Source organism: Aphelocoma coerulescens, chromosome 4A, assembly GCF_041296385.1.
Source record: "Aphelocoma coerulescens isolate FSJ_1873_10779 chromosome 4A, UR_Acoe_1.0, whole genome shotgun sequence".
NCBI classification, from domain to species: domain Eukaryota; kingdom Metazoa; phylum Chordata; class Aves; order Passeriformes; family Corvidae; genus Aphelocoma; species Aphelocoma coerulescens.
The window spans coordinates 5,827,100-5,847,920 of record NC_091018.1 but is presented as its reverse complement, the minus strand read 5'-3'; the positions used below and the strand labels follow the sequence as shown (position 1 = coordinate 5,847,920).

Sequence of the window (20,821 nt, the reverse complement as noted above, 5' to 3'; positions counted from 1 at the left end):
TTTCCCTGTGCCTGCAGGATCCCACTCTCCTGAGGGAGCTTGGGTAACCAGCTCCAGCACCCCATGGCCTTGGAGGAACTACTTCACTTTGGGACAGAACTTGAGGAAAACCCCAGGAACAGGAACACCCGAACCAAGTCCCAATGCTGGGCTAGTGCCTGAGGGTGAGGATGGTTTCGTGGATGGAGTAGGAGCCTCCAAGCAGGCTCTGCCCTCTGCTCTGTGTACACTGGGGTTTCATGTCCATAAAATTATGGAATCATTTAAGTTGGAGTGGCTCTCAGAGACTGTTGAATCCAACCATCAACCCCAGCACCTCCAAGGCCACCATTAACGCATGTTCCCAAGGGCCACATGATTTTGACCACTTCCAGGGACAGTGACTTCACTGCTTCCCTTGGTGTGTTTCAATGCCTGACCATCTTTTCAGTGAAAAAATTTTCCCTAATATCCCACCTAAACCTCCACTGGTGCAACGTGAGGGTGTTTCCCCTTGTCCTGTCCCTGTTCCCTGGGAGCAGAGCCCGACCACCCCGGCTGTACTCTCCTGTCACGGAGTTGTGGAGAGTCAGAAGGTCCCCCCGAGCCTCCTTTTCTCCAGGCTGAGCCCCTTTCCCAGCTCCCTCAGCTGCTCTGTTTGTTTTCCACTTCCAGGGAGCTGATGGTCCCTCAGGGTTTAACCACGCCAGGAACCCCCCAACAGGGATTGAGGGACACAAATAAGGGATGTCCCTGGAAGCTGCTTTTGCTGCCTGGTGAGAGCTCTCTCCCAGTCCCTCAGAAATTGAATCATTGGGGGCTCTTTGTGAGGCTGAGGGTGTGTGGGCAGTGAGGGGACACCAGGCTCTGCTCTCAGGGGACAGCACCGTGTCTGTGGCTGCTGCCGGAGCCCCCATAGCCCCTCTCCACTGGGACCTGTTGACACCGGGGATGGGACCAAGTCAGTGAGGGTGAGGATTCGAGTGAGGGTGAGGTGAGGGTTAGGATGAGGGTGAGTGTGAATGTGAAGATGATGGCAAGGGTGAGGTGAGGATGAGGGTGAGGATGACCGTGGGGATGAGGATGAGGGAAGGGATGAGGAAGAGGGTGAGGCTGACGGTGCGGATGAGGTGATGATGAGGGTGCAGGTGACGGTCAGGGTGGGGGTGAGGCCGAGGGCGAGGCTGAGAGCGGAGCGGCCGCCGAGGCTGCGGCGGGTGCGCGGGTGCGGGGGTGTCCCGGCCCGGCGCGGCCGATCGGAGCTGTCCTTCAGCACCTCGGCAGTGCCGGCCGGGCCGGGCCGCGGCCGTGCCGGTGCCGGCGGAGCGGGGGCAGCGCGCAGGCGCAGCGCTCGCGGCTCCTCAAGGTGTTGGCGGCGCGGCCGAAGATGGCGACAGACTGAGGGCGATGGGGCCGGGCGGCGGCGGCGGCGGGCGCGGCGCGGCCCCGGCACCGCGCCGGGGCAAGCGGAAAGCCGAGTGAGGGCGGCCGGGGCATGCCCGGGGCCGGGGCCGGGGCCGGGGCGGGCGGCGGCGGCGGGGCGCGGCGGGGGCGGCGCGGGCATGGCGGCGGCGCGGGGCAGGTGACAGCGGCGGCAGCGCGGCGCTGCCCGCCCGGCGCCCGCGCGCCCCCGGCATGATCCGCGGCGCCTGGATGTCCCCCCGCGGGGGCGCCGCCGGCGGGGCCGTGTGCTGCGCGCCGCGCCGCAGCGACAAGCCGGTGGCCGACCCCGAGCGGGCGCAGAAATGGCGCCTGTCGCTCGCCTCGCTCCTCTTTTTCACCGTGCTCCTCTCCGACCATCTGTGGCTCTGCGCCGGGGCCAAGCTGCGGGCGCGGGAGCGGCCGCGGGGCCGCGGGCCGCGGGCGCTGCTGGCGGCCGAGCCGGCGGGCGGCGGCGGCGGCGGCAGCTGCGAGGCCCTGCTGGGCAACCTGAGCCGCGGCCCCGGCGGGCCCTGCCCCGCCGCCCGCGGGGACCTGGACTCGGCGTGCGCCCGGCTGCTCGCCCCGCAGCGCCCGCGGGCCCCCGGCGCGCCCCTGCGCTCGCCCCCCGTCGCCGCCGCCGCCGCCGCCGCCGCCGCGCCCTTCTTCGCCTCGCCCTCCTCCAAAAGGACCTTCCTGCAGGCTTACTTCAGGAACTTCAACCTCTCCTTTTGTGATACTTACACGATCTGGGACCTGCTGCGGGAGATGGCCGGCCCCGACGGCCTGGACTGCAGCCTGGACAACCTGATGGTGGACCTGGTGGTGGCGGCGGCCGGGGCGCTGGGCGGGGAGGCCTGTAGCAGCTGCGTCCAGGCGTACCAGCGGCTGGACCAACACGCTCAGGAAAAATACGAGGAGTTCGACCTCTTGCTGGAGAAGTACTTGCAATCGGAAGAGTACTCGGTCAGATCCTGCCTGACGGACTGCAAGGTACGAGGGGGCGTCTGGGGTGAGCTGGGCCACGGGGCTTGGTAGCGTGGGGGTATCTTGGTCTCCCTGCTCCCACGCCTACCCACAGGCTGAGGTCTCCCTCTGCTCCCCAAACCTCTCCTGGCAGTGGTGGTGGGACAAGTCTGGAGCCCTTGGGAAGGCTGGGACCGGGTGGTGGGACAGAGAAGGCACAGCAGGACTTGGCTTGAATGAGCGCTCTCACATCTCTTCACACCTGTGCACACAGAGGCAGCTCCCGACATCCCACTCCCAGCACTCCATTCTCAACACCCTGCTCCCAACACCTCAATCTGAGTACCCAGCTCATGACATCCCACTCCCAGCACCCAATCCTGACACCCCAATCCTGACATGCCACCTCAATCCAAGCACTTCATTCCCTACATCCCAATCCAATCCCTTCCAGCCTCTCCCACACCCCTTTCCATGTGCACCCCTGTGCACACAGGGGCCGAGCTGGGGGAGGTGTGGGGCCCCTCACCTCTGCCTCAGACCTGCTGCTGTTCCTCAGACAGCCCAGGGTTCTGCCTGGCTGTCATTAGACCAGCGGTGACCTGAGATGAACCATGGTGCCAGGGCCCCTTCCCTGTACACAGCAGCCCTTTTCCAGCTCTTCTGCCCTTTCTGCCCAGGGAGCTGGTGCAGACACGCTGGGATGTGCCTCCCAGCTTGGTGTTCCCCCCAGTGTCACTGGCTGTCCCCAGCCCCAGGGCACAGTCCATGTTCTGAAAGCCCATGGGTTGGTTGCCCCTCCCAGCATCAATGGGATTGAGCCTCAGCATGGAGCCATCTCCTCTCCCAAATGAGAGTTGTGGTCAGATCTCCATCGGAGCCCGCGGTGTGGTTCTGCTGGATGCTCCGTTCTTACAAGCCTGTGGTGCCTCCAGCTTCCACCTGCTCTGAGCTGCCTGGCTCACCTGTGCATGCTTCCTCCAGATGTCACTTCTGGGAAGTGCAATGGTCTCCATAACTAAACCTGCTTCTCTTTCTTGGAGCTGTGTCTTGGGGTGTGTGACAGCAGTGTCCCCACAGGGATGGTGGCAGAGCTTCCTCCCTGGTAGTATGACAGGGTTGACTGCTCCTCTTCTGGAAGACGAGTTTTGAGGGACACCTGGAGTTGCAGGGCAGCTCTTGGAGTGATGTTCTTGCCCTGGGAAAGTGCAGGAGCAGCAGCAAGAGCAGCTCTGGGACACTGAGGTGGTGTCTTACACCAAGGGCACGTTGGTGACATCCTGGCCACTACAAGGGTCGCTTTTGTGAGGAGCTGGATTTGAGCAGTAGCTTGTGCTGGCATTCTGGGCCCGGGCCAAGCCAGGTAATTACAATCTGCTTGCCCAGATTCCCCCTGTGGTTTCCAAGGGACGTAGTATTCAGCCTGCTCCGAGTAGTTTGGTCCTGCTGCTCCGCTTCTGCAGGGAGTTCGGTGCTGTCCATTGTGCTGCTCCTGCTCCCACGGGCCCAGCAGGATCAGGGTCTTCCTTTGCTGTGTCTGGTGGAGCACAGACATTCCAGCTTCAGGCTTAGCTTCCATCCCTGCTGGGAGACCCAGAGAGAAAAGTGAAAGAGGTGAGAAAATAATCGTTACGTTGGGACTCCACAGTATGTAGAAACAGAGCTGTGGTTCGGTGAGTCTCCATTAAGTGTGCCTGGGTTTAACATCCTTGATGGGAGAGCAGGAAATGTGCTTGGGAGACGCAGAACTGGAGGCAGTGGCAGGACTCGTCCCTCTGAACTGGTTCCGTGTTGTGTCAGTGCATCCCTAGAGCATCTGTGAGCTCCAGCCTTGCATTCCACAGGCAGCACTTGGGAAGCAACAGGAGGCACGAGCAGCAGGGACAACCTGTGCACACTCCTCTGGGCCACCTGTGGGGAAGTTCCCATGGGAGTGCCCAAGTCTGCACACTCCCACCAGAGCCCTCACAGCTCCCATCCTTTTGGTCACTCCTGAAAATCAGGCTGCTTAATTCAAGGCCATTCACTCCATATTTAGGTGCCTTACCCTAGCCTTTCACATCCATGAGATTCAGCTTTTTCCTCTCAGTGGCTGTTCCCCATCTGTGAATTGAGACTAGTGCCAGACCCCTCCAGCATTGTGGTGACGAGCGAGTTTTGGCCTGATTTCGAGTCCTCTGGACCTGAGCAGGGACTGCAGTTACTCATTGCCCTGGAAGAATGTGGCTGGCGGGATTTTTGAAGCAGTGTGAGTTCGTAATTCCCGTCCAGATGCTGGATAATACCTGTTTGTGAGGGATGGCAGAGCTGCTGCTTGATGGTGATAACATCTGAGAGCAAATAACAGGAAAATAGTTGAAGAGTGGAGGAAAACAGACTGGAATGTGCAGCTTGGCCAGTGTGAGAGCTCCTGCAGAGCCCTCACAGCAGGATTCTGGCTGCAGGAACTCTGGAGCTGGAGAAACGGGATTTAAAGGATAATTCTGGGACACGGGACCATGGGAGCAGGGCTGTGCATGGAGAATTAGTGCTGCTTCCCTTTCACATCCCTGCCATTCCATAACAGCAGCTGGAAAATTGAAGATGGGGAAGCACAGCAGCTCCAGCTCACCTGCACACGGCTTCCCTCTGCAGAGCCACGGATCCCTCTGGAATTTAGTCCCTAAGAAGTGTGGCTCAATAGACAGCTCACAGGGAGCTCTGTGGCAGCCCAACCACTCCGGTGATTTTGGCTCTTTATTCCATCTGATTTCAAAAAACAGCAACACCAAATCCCAACCGGAGCTGCCAGTTCCTTCCTCAGCAGCAGGTTTAACCCCGAGCTAAAAATTTGGAAGTGTGTGAGTGTTGTGGACTGGATTCAGGAGACACATAATTCCTTGTTAATAAATCATCCTGAGAGCTGCGCTCATGTTTTGGGGGGGAAAGGCAGGTGCTGCCAGGAGGGGAAGCAGCATTCTAAGCATCCCAAACCTGGATCTGTCTGTGCCTGGAGACTGGGGAAGACTGGACCAAAGTCTCCCTGGGAGATAGGAATCCCATGAAGTGGTGGGGTCCGTGTGTAATTCAGATGCTGAGATTACTCAGTGCTGTAATACTCTTCCTTTTTATTTTCTGCTTGGGGATCATTCCTGGGCAGATCCCACTTTCTGCATATGTTGTTATTCCCGTCAGCTTCCAAATCACTCCCTGGAAATGTTTTACTTGTTACTCTTGCAGCTAACCCTAGAAATCCCCTGTGGCAGTGAAGACACTGAGACAGTGAACCATGAAGATGCACTTCTGGAGTTTATTGTTTGCATTTCCCATTTGGTGGGATTTTAGAGGTCTGGCTCCCACAGGGACCCTCATGGACAGGGGCTCTGGCATCCTGTGGGACAGGAGGGAGAGAGGGAAGTGGGTCCACAAGGTCCATCCGTCTTCTCAAACACATTTCACCTCTTGCTGTGAGGATCTGCCTGCCAGCTGGTGTGTTAATGGTGCTAGGTAGGGATGATGTGGAGAGAAGGTGGAGAATGCCTGTTTTTCTGAGCATAAGAGGGGAAAAGTCATTAATTGAGTTGGGAGCAGCTGCCAGCCACCTCCATCTCACCTGTTCCTGTGTGACTTGTACCCTTTGTCACTGCAAGGCACAATGAACTTGGTGCACTGAGCAGTTGTGGGGACACTTTGGAGCATCCTCCAAAGGGGTTTGAGGGGGTCATGACTTGGGGACATGGATACTGGACTCGAACAGCCATCAGGAAATGTGGGGTAGCAACAGCACTCAAACTGTCAGCCCAGGCTTTGCAGGACTTAGTGCAGGAGGAAATCGCAGTCCCTCCAAAGCAATGCCCTGAGGGATGCTTAGGGCTGGTTTGTGCCTTTTTCCCATCTTTCCAAACAGGAAAAGAGCAGTGTTGCTCTGGCTCAGACGCCAGATGAGAGCTTTGCTCGTGCCAAGGCCAAGCTCTGCGTGCTGGCTCCCGCCCCAACAGCTCCCAAAAGTGCCCCCTCCCACCAGCCCTGGGGCAAATCAAGATCTATGGGACAAAGCCCGCGGAATTAAGGAGTCATTAGGCTTCGAGAAACAAAGCTGTGGAGAGAGAAGGGCTGACAGGCAGGAGGGGGCTGGCAGCAGAGCTGGGCAGGCCAGGCTGGACAGGACCTGTAGCATCTCAGATGTGATTAGATTATCAGGTTTCTCTGCACATGGGCCCGTGGCTGTGGGATCTGGTTCTGCACCTCTGGTTTCCCTGGTACCTCTGGCAGGGCAGGATTTCGCTCCCAAGGCTTTGCTGGTGTTTCTGTGCCACGGGTGCGCAGTGATGTGGTGAGAAATGGAGGCTGTTCCTGCTCTGGCATCACCCCTGGCACAGCCCACGTGGAACAGGGAGAAAATCCCCAGTGCCCAGGTTCAGCACCCTCTGGGGTCCTGTTTTCTGGCTCCTGTTTAACTGGGAATAGCATCAGCAATCGGCATCCCTACAGAGCATCCCTCCCTGTGGAGCATCCTCTGGAAATCCAAGCCTACTGGGGGCCAGGAGCTTTGGGAACACCATGTCTTGGGGTTATCACAGTGCCAGGGACGCCTCTTGGGGGAACCAAAGCAGCGTTTTACCTTCACAAAAGTATCTCAAGTTGAGTTTATTTGGGCTTGGCTTATCCAAAATGCTGCTCAACCTGGTGCACTCCTGCTCTGAGCCTGGATGGCTCCTTGCACAGAGGGAAGGTCCCTTGAGAACCACAGCAAAAGTGGTTTCACCAAAACCTTGTGCTTTTTTGAGGGAGTTACTTCAGCAATGAGCCTTCCAGAGAATCTGTGCATGGGTGACTGCAAAGCTGCACCCGGGACCTGGTCCCCTCCGAGCAGCAGCACCTGGGAGGGGAGGAGCTGCTCCCACACATCGTGTCAGCTCCAGAGCTTCTCCTCCAGAACCAGCCTGGCCAGTGAGGCATTTCATGAGGTGAAGAAAGGTTCCAGCGTGAATTCCAAAGTAATTCCAGCAGATCAGCGCAGTCATTTGGCAGCTTGAGCAGGAGCACATGCACGAGCTTAGCCAAGTGTGCGGCTCCGTGTTCCCCACCCATTCCGTGGGAGCAAAGGGAATTTTTTGCAGCCCTGCACAAAGATGTGATTCCATTGTATAAAGAATTTGGGCCAAAGGACTGTGGTGGGTTTGGTGTGCAGGTGCTGTGGCTGCAGCCTCTGGCACAGCCCAGTTCCAGTGCCTTGTGTCTGCTACTTCCTCGATGCTTGAAAACTGAGATCAAGGCTTGGAAAAGAGGAGAAACGAAAACTGAACTGATGGAAGGAGTTTTCCCTGTGGAAAAAAAGGTGTTGAGGTGTCAGGAATGCACCAGTGGTACCTGGGACTTTTGGGAGGGCTGCAAGCCAGGAGGCTTGCGGATGGTGCTTGGACAGTCCTGAGTTTAGCTTGGGGTTGAGACATCTCAAGCTGCCTGGGAGTGTGTGGTACGCTGGAGGCTGGACCCACACAGGTGCTGTGGAGTGAAGCAAAGGGTGCAAATGGGAGGGATTTATGGGGGATTTGGGGGGTGTTCAGCTGCCTCCTTTGCACTGGTTGTCTGTCAGTCCTTGTTGTCTGCCTGTCCTCACCCGTGTCTGTCAGTGATGCTGCAGGGAAAACCCACAAGTTCCCCAAGGCAGCAGCAGGTCTCCCTGGAGCAACAGGCAGATCAGCAAGTGGTGCAGGGATGGCGAGGGAGGGTGAGATCTGTCTCCATCAAACTGTCACCAGCAGAGCTCCAAGTGCCGCAGGCTCCGGCGCCGGTTCCTGCTCTGTGTGCTGCCAGCTGTGCCTGCTGCCGTCAGTGCCGGATGCAAGCCCAGGTTCTTCTCCACGTGTGCCCATCCCTGGGAGCACAGCGGGCACGGGGACTTCGGCAGCAGGGTGGAACGAGCTCCTCAGAGATGCCACCTCAGCAGCTGGAGATGGAAAGTATCTGGCTGCTCTGTGGGGTGCGGGAAGGCTCTGGGAGTCGGGAGCTCAGCAGCGCGTGCGGTGATATCGGCAAAATGTGGGCGCTGGGAAAACAGTACGACCCCCAGCCCCCTTGCTGTGCACATCCATTGTCACAGGCTGCCTGTGGTAGTCCAGATCAGGGTTGTCTTGCCACACTGCTATTCCTACCAGGCAGTGATTCGTGCTCCCCGTGGACAAAGGGATGTGCTAGTGCCATGGTGACTTCCAGCCCCACGCGCATCCCAGGGAGAGGAGGCGGCACCCCCCCACACCAGCACCGGGAAGTGGGGGAGGATGCACAGCGTGTCTGCTTGAACCCAGCTGGACCTGCCCTCACAATGGGCTTCTCCTGGTCCCTGCCTGGGGGCAGGATTCTTTTCCATCCGGAAAGGAGCCGTTCCTGCCCAGCGAGGATCACACATGGCCTGGCCTGACCCCAGCACCTGGCAGTGCCAAGGATCACACACAGAGAGGGCTCGTCAAAACATCCCATGGCCCCAGGCCTGTCCCTAGGGATGTCCCACAGGCTTTTTCTCCGCTTCGGGCTCCAGAGCTGCCCTCCAGGGTGGGAGGCAGGCAGGCAGCAGAGGCAGGATGTACTTGGCTGCCGGGGGCTATTCCCGCTGTCACCGGGATGCCATTAGGATGCGACTCATGCCTGGCTCCACGCAGGAGCTCGGCTCTGCTGTCCTTTGAAGGGCAATGACTCAGGGACAGCAGATCTGTGAATGAGACACAGAGGCTGCCTGGGCAAGAAGTAGCCATCTGTCCACGCTGCTCCAGCCCCATTCCCGCAGGCAGAGCCGGCAGCTGCCTGCCTGGGATGGCTTGGCTGCTTCAATCTCACTCCTCTTCCCAGCTCCTGGCTTTTCCCTGGGGCCTCTCTCCCAGCCATGCTCCTGGGGTGTCACAGGAGGAGTCCCCCAGATGCTGCCAATGCGGCCACTTTGTTAAAAAAGCAGCATGAAATGGCCTCACCTGGCAAGGAGTTGGTTTTCCAGAGCCCTGCCTGCGCCAGCATCCCGGTGTTCCTGGTCCTGGCTGGAGAAGGAAATGCCACCTGCCCTGCTCATCCTCTCAGGAGTAAAAGATACACGTGTTTGGCATCTCGGCTGGAATCTTATCGCTGCATGGCAGCTCTGCAGCGCTGCTGGTGGGTGGAGGCTGCAGATGGACAGGAGAGCAAAGGTAGAGCTGGTGAGGTGGCCTGGAAGTGGCTGGGATGGGGGTTTTCCTGGTGAGGGGTGTGCCAGCTCCTGGGTTTGCCCAGACCAGGGAGCCTGGACCACCCTGTGCCCACAGGCACCCAAGCGTTCCCTGCTGCTGGTGGTTAACAGAGGGAGAGGAGGCAAGTGGAACTTTCTTGGAATTTTCTGAACAGGTGTAGTTTGGGAAGGAGTGAACAGTGCTGGCAGAGCAGGAGCTGTGTTTCTGTCTTTAATGTAATGAGTTCAACCCTCTTCAGACCTGGGCATCTTTCTGACCTGCTCTTGGTGTTCAGTGTCTTCTTCCTCAGAGCTAGTTGTCTTCCATGTCATTTTCCATGGAGCTGGATGTGGAGAGGAGGAATCCACAGGGCTCTCTGCCTGTGTGTGCAGGAGCAGTGTTTTCCTGCCTTGCCGTGTTGTTTGTTTGTCGTCATTCCTTGCTCTCCCATTCAAATGAGACTGTCAGGAGGCACCAGGGGTTCTGGGATGCCAACCTGACTCGGAGCGTGGTCCTGGGACGGCTCTCCAGACACTTCTTGCTCATGGGAATGCAGGGGAAGCACTTCCACTCTGCAGAGCATAATGAGGGAGAGGGGCGGGGAGAGGGAGAGCCCCAGCCTGTCCTGGGCTTGCTCCAGCAGGGCTCGAGCAGCAGGAATGGGGCTTCCCTGCAGTAGCGCATCCCTTGGGATTGGCTGCCTGAGGAGTGATGCCAGCTGGGAGCGCCTGCCTGCTGCTCACCACGGAGACTGAGAGTTATCCTGGGGCTTTCCTCCCCTGGAAGGGAGCGGGAGATCTCTGCAAGTGGTGTTGAGCCAGGGATAGAAAACCAGAGATTGTGGCTTTCGGGTCTGACATGAGCCATGGCCTGTTGTGTGTCTCCAGCAGTAGGAGCTGCCAGGAGTGCTGATAAGCATCTTGAAATCATCTTTGCCTGCATTCAAGGGACCTGTGGGCACAAGCTGATGTGGCTGTAAGGCCCAGCGTGAGCATGGCAAACTGTGCACTTCCCTGTGACCATGGAAGGTTCCCAGGAGCCAGGATGCTGCTGTCTCCCCTCTGCTTGCGCCAGGAGGGAGCTGGGATGGGCCAGATCCTGCTGCTCACCCCTCTCCGTGGGGTGCACAAGGATGACATGAGGGACCAGGTTCCTCCTGCTGCCTTACACCCTGTCCCATTCCCACTTGTGCCAAGTGGGACCTCATGGGATGCTGTGCAAGGGCCTCCTGGCAGAGTGCAGGATTGGGCCCTTCCATAGGCATTGGATGCAAGACAGCTCCACTGTGACAAGCCCTTGCTGGGCTGCACACTCACACCATCCTGAGAACAGTTTTCCAACCTCACCACTTCCTTGGAAGGGGGATGAGCAAAGAAACTTCTCCCTCGCCCCCATCACTGGTGGGTAATTTATGGCTTGTGGCACTGAAGTGTCTCGCCTTTATTTTTTTATATCCTATCTAATGTAACAGGATGTTCTCATTAGCTGTATAAATGTTTAATCCACTTTTGAATCCTGCTAAGCCCCTGGCTGCAGCAGGATCTAATGGGAGTGAATTCCTCAAGCTATCCTAACGGATTGCAGGGACCTCACTTTCCCTCTGTCCCCAACTCCATCGTGTTCAGCTTCAGTTTTGCAGAGGTCTTTAATTACTTTTTTAACTAATTGGGCTGGTAGGATGGGCTGCTAACTGACCCACTGGTCACCGCAGCCTCACTGGGGGCTGGCAGGTGAGGGATTGTCCAGGATGAAGCTGCTGGAGCAAGTCCAGAGGAGGCCACGGAGCTGCTCTGAGGGCTGGAGCCCCTCTGGAGCCAGGCTGGGAGAGCTGGGGGTGTTTACCTGGAGAAGGGAAGGCTCCAGGGAGACCTTAGAGCCCTTTCCAGTGCCTAGAGGGGATCCAGGAGAGCTGGAGAGGGACTTTGGACAAGGGCCTGGAGGGACAGGACGGGGGGAATGGTTTCCCACTGCCAAAGGACAGGGTTAGATGGAATGCTGGGAGGAAGTTTTTTCCTCAGAGTGTGACAAGGCCCTGGAACTGCAGGTCTGATCTCCCTCCTTCCCCCCTGGGGCATGGCCATGTGGTGTCACAAGGACAGAGCCCTCCAGATGCCAAGGAGAGCTGCTCTCTCCCTGGCCACCAGCTGTTTGTCTCTGTCTCCTGGTGTCCACCCCTTTCCCACACAAACCTCTACACTCCATCTGGCCTTGCCTTCCTGACCAGCTGCTCTTCTCCTCTCTAAAGCCCAGCCAAGACCCTTCTTGAAAGGGGAACACAGAGTGGCAGCCTGGATTAACAGCAGCCTGGGAGTGCTGGTCCCTCTGGCCTCGCCGTGCTCCCGGGCTGGGATCTTGGGACAGGGACTGTCTGTGCCTGGGGTCTGGCAGCAGTGTCCACGAGCAGCCCACCATGGCTGGGCCACCGTGTCCCAGGCACTGCCTGTAAAGGGGACACACCCAGGATGTGAGGAGGGGGGACTGAACAGGAGACTGACATCAGGAATGCTGGGATGAGAGCTCAGATCTGTGAGCAGAGCACTGTCACCCTGTGCTCACCCCCCTTTGAGAGAGGATGCATCTACCCTGAGGTGGAGTCTGATAATAAAATGGAAATATTCCATGGGAATTGGGATGTTTTCTAGCAGTGATCTGGGATCAAGAGCCTCCTGCAGTGGGCTGGGGGCTGTAGGAGTGGTCAGGCAGGGCTGGGTGGCTGGACAGGCCAGATCCCAACCTGCACTGGGAAAAGTGGGAGCTGTGGTGGGAGGCGAAGGGCTGCAGACACTGCTGGGCAGGGACATGGACCTGTGACATGCATGGAGACAGGCAGTGGCTGTGGAAAGCAGGAGGGCCTGGCAGTGGTCACTGCCTTCCTGTTCATCCAGCTGTGCCATTAATTACTGTGATTAATCAATAGGCACAGGCACATGGCCATGTTGGGATGCCACGTGCTCTGCCCCTCAGCACAGGAGCTGCCAGAGGTGTCCAAAGCAAGTCCACAAGCTCTGCTCTTCCAGGGGATGCTTCCTGCTTTGGTACAGCCACGAGCACAGGCTCTTCCCTCCTGGGTTTGTTCCAAGGGGAGTGTGGCACCTGCTGGGATGAGACCAGGCTTTTCCCTGGGCTCTGCACACGGCAGCCCTCGCTGCCATGAGCAGATGGGCAAAGCCAGGAGGTGACTGTGACTGTGGTGTCTGTCCCCTGAGAGCATTCCCAGGGCTGGGAGCTGGCACTGCCACCTCCTACCCGGAGCTGGGAGCTGGCACTGCCACCCCCTGGCCCATCACCTGTGGGTGCTGACGGTGTGCGTGTGGTTGCAGAGACAGGTTGGGGTGCTGGTTCTCCCATCCTTTCCCACTCCAGTTCTTCCCAAGGCACATGTAGAGCTGCCTGATATTGTGACATAGTGTGACAGCTGTTACCTGGGTGTTGAGTGTGTCAGGTGTGTGAGGGTCACACTTTAAAGCTGTTTTCTCTTCATTTTGAACAATGAGCACTTGGGGCATTGTGTGTCTCAGACTGGGTTTGAGTGTCTTGGAGGGGGAAATTTGGGGCTTTTCCCTCTAAAATAAGGAGCGTTCAGACAGTCTCTTTAATCAGGAACTGGGAATTAAAGCTAAAATGCTTTATTTTTAAAATGAAAACTAAAAGTTTTAAGCTTTATCAGCTGCTTCATGAGGTGATTGAGTGGTGAGTAAGTAGCTCTGACAATTTGCTTCCCGGTAATTTGGGAGTGACTTCACCACTGAGGTCAAGGGATATGTTCTGATCCTGCAGGATGTGGGTGGGAAGCCACAGTTTGGGAGCACAGGGGATGTTCCACTGCCCAGGACCATCCCTGAGGATGAGCCTGGTCAGTGGATCCGGACCCCCCTGCATCCAGAACAACACACAACAAGCGGGATGCAGGCGGATGTCATGGATGGGATGGTTGGGGGGGAGCTTCTGGGAAAACCAAACCTGGAAGAGGGGTGGGCTGCAGGACGGTGCAGAGCCTGGAATGGGCACGTGCCAGCCAGCCCAGCAGCTCCATGTGGAGTTTCCAGTGGTGTTTGAGGAACACCTGCTCTGGTCAGGATTCCCACCAGTGCCGTTCCCTGCAGCCGGCATGCATCCATCCCTATCCCCATCCATGGCCCGGGCATTCCTGCTGGCAGCCCCATCCCAGTGCCCACCGCAGCCGCCACTCCGTGCCCTCTGGAGCTGGGTACAATGGGCAGAGGCTCCCCTGGTTGGGAAACGGAGAAGCTGCAGCTCCAGCGCTGTCATCGCCAGGCAAAAGGCAACTTTATATTAAAAATGAAGGAAAAACAATGCAAACCCCATAATCCTGCCCAGCTGTTGGGAGTTTAGGATTGGGTTGGTGTTTTTCTCCCCCCTGTCCTAACCCAGAGCATGTGAATGTGTCAAGGCAGGGATAACAACTCTAGAACTATCAAAGAAACCAAAAATTGGCTGTTCCAGAGATGATGTTGGAACAGCCCATAGCAAGGAGAATTTTTTAAAAAGCCTTAAGAAAGCTGGTTTAAAGCTCCACATTGTTACTGTCCCAGTTAATTGAATACAGTGGTAATTGGACATTGCACATGTGTTTGTGACTCCTCCTGGCTGGCCCTGGACCTCAGCATTCCCTTAATCCTCTGCCATCCAAGGGGGCTCTTCTCTCCCCCCGAGCCTGTCCTGCTTCCCGCGCTGCATCCTGATGTGCCAGAGCTTGGAGAGCTGCCCGAGCGGCTCATTAGCAGTGCTCATTTCCCTGTGTCCAAGATTAATGAGGCACAGCCACTCCAGATGCTCCTCTCAGGCCAGGATGGAATTGTGAGTCCCAGGAACTGCTCCGGGAGGGGAGTGGGCTGCTCCAGGCTGGGGGTCTGGCAGGGAAAGGCAGGGATTTCTCCTCCCGTCTCTGCTGGGAGCTGGGTGCACCCAGTGAGAAGAGGGAAAGGAGGAGAGTCATGATGGCAGAGTCCAACTTCCAGACTGATCCTCACCTCTGGTCCAAGCACACTCCCAGGTCTCCTTCTGGGAGTTATTTTGTAGGGAAAATCTCCCTATTTTCCTTTCTGCCCTCATTATCCTCCCATTTCAGTCTGCATCTCCCCCTTCCAGAGAAGTGGATTTTGGGCTGGGGATGCTGCCCCAACCCCTGCCTCTAATTAAGGAGAAGGGTTTGTTACATTTGTGCCATTAGCAGGATTTTCCTTGGGGAAACTTCCCGAGCATTGATTCCTGTTCAGATGGGAAAACAACAGTTTGTTGTGTTAATTACAGCTGGCATTCCCAGTGGGCATCCAAACTATCCCAAGCCCTGCATCCTCTGCAGTGGTGGTGTATCCCGACAATGCTGCTCCGTTCCTGCTCCTCGGTTCTCCCAAAATGTAGCTGGGATGGTTCCACAGGAAGTGCCAGTGTTTCCAACATTCTGCCAGCAACAGGCCTGGCCTTGAAGTGGCCAGATTTGTGCAGAAATCCTAAAGAAACAGAAAGACTTTGGAAAAGCTGTTTGGTGGGGAATGCTGTCCTGGTACTGACAGGAGACAGAGGGAGTAATGCAGGCAGGGAAGAACTCCCATTTGGCACAGAATTCCCTGTGAAAGCGCTGTCCCTCTGGCTGCTGCTTCCAGATCCTGCTGGAAGTGTGAGCAGACAGGGAGCTTAATTCACTATTGGAAATCCAATTCATTTGGGGTTTTTTTAATGTCTTTTATGATGAGGTATTTCATCCCACCTACAAAATTCCAATGTGAACAGATAGGCTGTCCTCCTCCTTCCATATAAATTGGGTGTCTGAAGTTGGCTCTTTTCCTAGCCAGCCAAATTCCGTGTGCTTTCTTGGAGTCATACAGCCAGTCCTCTGAGCTAAAAATGCAGGAAGAGGGCACCAAACTGGAGCTATTTGGAGTTCAGGTCACTTATATTTACTTGGCCAGGCTGGAGATCTGCCAAAAGGCAGACCAGAATGGCAGGAACACTGATTGCAGCCCAACCCGCTTCCTGAAGAATCCAGAGAGGGCAAGGATGGAAACCAGGGAGCTTTCCTAGTTGATCTAAGCAGGGAATAAATTTCTTCCTGTCCTAAATTCCCACATGTCCTTTTTAACAGCAGAACAAAGGAGATTGTGTGGGATAAGCTTGGAGATACCAAATCTTGAGCATCCCAGGGAATTTGCTCCTTGCCTGTGTCATGGATCTCTGTGGATGCTTGAGGGGAAGATGCTGGGATCTCCTGGAGATTCACCTGTCTCTCAGCCTGATCCCGGTTGAGTGGGAGAGCCCTGTTGGACCAGCAGATCTTGGATGTCTCTGGTTTTGAGTACACACAGGCAGTTTCCATCCTGCAGAGCTGCAGGAAATCCTGCTGCAGCACCTGGAGGATCTGCAGCAAGGGAATGGCAAGGACTGGCTGGGATCAGTGCTTCCCTCAGGGAAGATGAGTGCCCTGGAAAGGGAAGGAAAAGCAGAAGGCACCCAGGGAATCCTGGTTCAGGTTCTGGATGAGTGCTCCAACTCTGCCCTCCCTGGTGGTATCACCCGCTCCTTGCAGTCTCTCCTTTAATGTTTTCATTAAATTCATGGAATGTCCATGTCTGTGACCCCAGCCCTCTGCCTGATTCCCTGATGGGAATCAGCACAAACATTTTAGGGGGAAAACCTGTGGATCTATGCAGAGCCTGCTTGTGCCAGCTGTATTTCCATGGGAGAATGGGATGAGCCTGAGCAGCTTCCTACAAAGCTCTGGGAAATCTCCTGTTCCGGCTGCCTTTGCCACCCAAATCTGGAGCTGAGACAGCTGAGCTGACACCCACAATCCTCTGCTGGAGCACCCAGTGTACCCTCCATGCTGGGCTGCACGTGAGCCCAGGTGGGAGCTGGGATGTGACTGGGATCTGGGAAGCAGCGTGGGAGAGGGTCGGAGCTGGGAAGAAGGCTGGCAGGAGATGGGAGCGAGTAAATCAGCCGAGCTTGCCTGAGTTGTGACTAAAGGGGGAGCGTGAGACATCTGCAAATATTAGAGATGTGTAAACACGGAGCAGGGAGAGGGAATGGTGGAGGGAATGATTGAAGGGAGTGAACTTTTGGATGGAAAAATGTAGGTCAAGTATGAAGGAAAACTTGTAGGCAGCAAGATAAGTGCTGTGAAACAACCTCCTTGGGAAACACAAGGAAGTCCCACTGATGGAGATGTTTATCCTAAGGCAGATGAGGGCTGGAAAAGAGGCTGAGCTGGAGGGATGGATTCAGGGTGTCTGTCCCAGACGGGGCCAGGCACACCAGTGATGCCCATCCAGCTCCTTGTGTGTCATAATTCCCCTTTAAACTACAGGCTGCTTGTGGTTTAGTTAATCCATCCAGCTTTTAATCCTGAAAACTTCATGGCTTTGGGGGGAATTCATCCCTCCCAACTTCAGCCAGTTCAAATTCAAGCAGGTCTCCATACCAGCTATCCAAAATCCTGGATGGTCACCAGGGGAAGGAGCAGCTGCTCGAGCCCCTCGCTGCCGGATGCTCCAAGGGTCGGGGTGTTCTCAGGACACCCTCTCCTTGTTGCTCTAAAGGCAGCCCAAATACTTCAGGTGATTAACAAGGCCCCCCTCTGTTTTGCTCCAGATTACACTGGAGTGTGTGTGGAGCATGTGGAAACAACAGCGTTGTGTCCAGGCAGCGTTGTGTCGAGTCCTCGGATTGGAATGAGGATGTGTCCTGTCTGGATAAATCCTGGGCAGTCAGTGGGTGCTTTGGAGCTCATTTTACACCCCCTGGTGCTGTGTCCCATCAGTGTAAGGTGTCACTGTCCCCTTAGCTCTCTAACCCTCCTTTACATCCTGTTGAGGTTCCAGCAATGACAGGTCCTGCTTTCCCAATGGAGAAGAGCTTACGGGGCTTGCAGAGGGCCATGCGCCACCCACTGAGGGGTCCTGCTGTGTCCTCCTTGCTGTCCCCGTGTCCCCTTGCTCCTGACACTGTCCCCAAGGGAGCAGAGGCCATCAGGGAGGGCACGTGTTGCAGTGGGGGTTGTGGCCCATCTGGAGCACGGCCTCTTCCTCCTCAGCTCTAGGGAATCAGCTCAGGCAGATCATGGAGTCATGGAATGGTTTGGGTTGGAAGGGACCTTAAAACCCATCCCGTCCCACCCCTTGCCACAGGCAGGGACACCTTCCAGTATCCCAGGGTGCTCCAAGCCCCATCCAGCTTGGCCCCGGACACTTCCAGGGATGATGTGTTCAAGGATGCAGATCCAGACCTCAAAACCCTCCTGCTTGTGTCCTCACACTCTGTTTGCAGAGTCATTCCCTCCTCTGGAGCTGTTCCACTGTGTCTCAGTAATTAACATCCAACAGGACAGGGAGAACAAGCACCTGCATTCCCACCTCCCAGGGGAAAGGCCTGGCCACGGTACTGGGGACTGCTCCAAAATGTTCACTCCAAAAATTGTGTTCTGGTGCCCATTAAACTTTTTGGGATGGAAGTTTCACCAAAGCTAACACACTTCTGTGAAAATTCTGGGTTTCATGATTTGGCATTTTCCAGGGAAGAAAAAAAACCAAACTAAAATAACTTGCCAAGAATTTCCCAACCAGCTGTAATCCTGAGACACCACCGTGTGCCAAACAAACGATGATAAGGATCTGTGGAGAACACGGGGAAACAAAGAAGTGATGGGTTTAAAGCCTCCAGAAAATGAAAATGCAGCTGGAAGGAGGAGCATGGGGTTTCTCCAAGCATGCAGAGGAGGGAAACTCATTCCCTTTCAATCACAGGGAGCCCTTTCTAGCTGGTTTCAAAGGAGGCTGGATGTGGTTGTGGAATGACCGTGGTGCTGTCACTTGTCCCCACAGGAGTTCATGGATGAGCTGGAAGTGCCACGGGTTTTTTGCAGCCTGATGGATGATGCACTCCAGGAGAAATGGAGTTCTCCCTCCCTCTCTGCTACAGCCAGTGGAGACAAACAACTTCCCCCATGCCTCATGCTGGGGAGATAAGGGAAATTTGGGAATATGGTTGTAACTGAGGCCGTCTGGGCTATGCCCGGCTGTCTGCAATGGGCACTAGCACACAGAGGCTGGAAGGGAAGAGGGAAACCCAGTTCTGGACAGGCTGGAGAGGCAGGGAATGTGGCACAGCCTTGCAGTCACAGCTGAAGCCCCAGGGTGCTCTTCCTTCTGGAAATGTTGCCAAGCACAGCTGGAAGCATCAGGAAGGTGAACAGAGCACATGGAAGCACCTGTACAGCTGTTTGGTACATCCCAGTGCCAGAACATCCATGGGAAATGAGCAAGTTTTCCCTTTGAGCCACAAGAAATGGCACAGCAGAAGTTCCAGATGTTAGGGAATCAGGAATCTCTCCCAGGACCAGGTGGGGAAGGTGAGGAAAGTGTTACTTGGTGGCAGAGAGGGGCAAGCCTGATGTGCAGCTGCTGTGTGTGTTGCATCCCATCTGCTTCTGTCCAGCAGCTTTTCCAGCAGGAAATTTCCAGTAAGGACCATCTGTTTTGCTGTCCCATGTCCCACATCCAGAGCTGGTGGGGACCAAGGCACTTCAGAGGAGACATGAGTCCTTCCCCTGCCCTGGGGAGCACTGGGGTGTTTTGGGGATGTGGACATCCCCAGAGCGTTTGAATTTTTGTGTGACGGACTGAGCTCTTGGGTCGCTGATGCTGGCAGGATCTGTCACGGTGCCTCTCTGTAGGGGACATGATTCCATGTGGTTATTTAGCTTTATTTTTGTGGTGGACTTAGCTGGATAGACGTGTTCCACCATTGTGACACTCCAGTGGCTTGTTTAAATCCATCGCTGTTCAACAAGTGACCCCGACACACATTTCCCACGAGAGCTGGGAGCTCTCCCTTCCCCTTTTACACTCCAGCTATCCCAGTACTTGGGAAGTGACGTGTCCCTCTCCATGATTTCCCCCAGGCTGTCTACAAGGCGTGGCTGTGCTCCGAGTACTTCAACGTGACCCAGCAGCAGTGCCGGCAGCGGATCCCATGCAAGCAATACTGCCTGGAGGTGCAGACCAGGTGCCCCTTCGTGTTACCGGACAATGACGAGCTGATCTATGGAGGTTTGCCTGGCTTCATCTGTACGGGTAAGGAGGGCCGGGCTCACACTGGGCACGGGGTGGTGATGGTGAGCCCTGGGGAATTTCCAAGCCATTTCCTGCGGTTGGAAGGCTTGTGGGGTGGAGTGGGAGGAGGGGCAGTGTGGAAGCATTGCCTGATGCCAAAACGTGGCCATCCCAAGGGTGCGGGATAAGGGGTTAATGGGGCCACAGCAGCATCTCAGCACAGGAGGTGGACGTCCTACCTCTGAAAGCTAAAGCGTGGAAGGAGCTGCAGGTGATGGATTAAAGCAGGGTGGGGATATTGAAGCTCTCTGAGCAGAATTTGGGGAGCCCTGAGCTCACCTTGCTGGTGTGTGCAGGCTCACAGACATGCTGGGGGCCGGTCCCAGGGGGTGTCTGCATGTCCTGCTTCTCAGATGTGCCCATCCCACAGCTGGCACGCACCAGGGCTCGCTCCCTCCGCAGCCTCATCCTCAGTGTCGCGCTGACCCCTCCTCCTGCTTCCTTCCTTCCCGCAGGGCTGCTGGAGAACCAGCTGCCCGACGAGGAGGCCAAGTGCTGCGAGGTGCAATGGGACTCCTGCGAGCACCCCCCAGACAGCAACGAGGACACATCCCCCAAATCCACGGCGTCAGAGTCGCTCCATTTCCACCGCCACGACCCCCACCTCCATCACCAGCGGCAGAACCACTACCACCTCTACCACCACCACCACCACCAGTACCACCAGTACCACCAGCCCCGCTCCCCGTCCTTGCTGCCGGTCTCCGCGGGGTCTCGCCTCGGCAGCAGCAGGATCAGACTGTGCGTGCTGGTCCTGATGCTCCTCCACACCATGGTGTCCTTCTCGAGCGTGCACGGCGGCGCCGGGGGGCTCGGCCTGGAGGCCCCGCCCGCCCTGGAGGAGAGCGTGGCACGGGACGAGTGATGCGGAGGGCAGAGCCGACCTCCAAGGAGAACGCCAGATCTTTTTCCATAAGGGGGGCACATGCTATTCCTCCAATGGGAGGCACGGGATTGGGGGTGGCGCACACGCACCCCCGCACATCCCCCAAGAGCTGCTCGCGCGGGGCATCCCCGTGGTGAAGAGTCTCAAACGCGCACAGGGCTGCGGGACCCGGCGCCAGAAGGGTTCGGGCAGGGGCAGCATTCCCGGCCCCGCAGGCGCTGGGCGGGCAGGAAGAGCACGGGGGCGGGGGGACCAAGGGGAGGGGTCCCTTG

At 56.6% G+C, this 20,821-nt stretch overlaps 1 protein-coding gene across 1 annotated transcript; it reads left to right on the top strand.

Annotated features, from left to right (window-relative positions):
• The first annotated feature begins 1,614 nt into the window (after window positions 1-1,614).
• NALF2 (NALCN channel auxiliary factor 2) lies at window positions 1,615-20,528 on the top strand. Its single transcript, XM_069015108.1, has 3 exons — window positions 1,615-2,391; window positions 19,453-19,624; window positions 20,119-20,528. Exons 1-3 carry the CDS (start codon window positions 1,615-1,617, stop codon window positions 20,526-20,528), a joined length of 1,359 nt encoding a protein of 452 aa, XP_068871209.1.
• Window positions 20,529-20,821: the final 293 nt, after the last annotated feature.

What these genes read in the sequence shown, in the direction of transcription:
- NALF2 (XM_069015108.1), top strand. Translation starts at nt 1,615, where the DNA reads ATGATCCGCGGCGCCTGGATGTCCCCCCGCGGGGGCGCCGCCGGCGGG. An exon ending in CCTGCCTGACGGACTGCAAG is followed by an intron (nt 2,392 to 19,452) that starts GTACGAGGGGGC and finishes GATTTCCCCCAG; the next exon opens with GCTGTCTACAAGGCGTGGCT. An exon ending in GCCTGGCTTCATCTGTACGG is followed by an intron (nt 19,625 to 20,118) that starts GTAAGGAGGGCC and finishes TCCTTCCCGCAG; the next exon opens with GGCTGCTGGAGAACCAGCTG.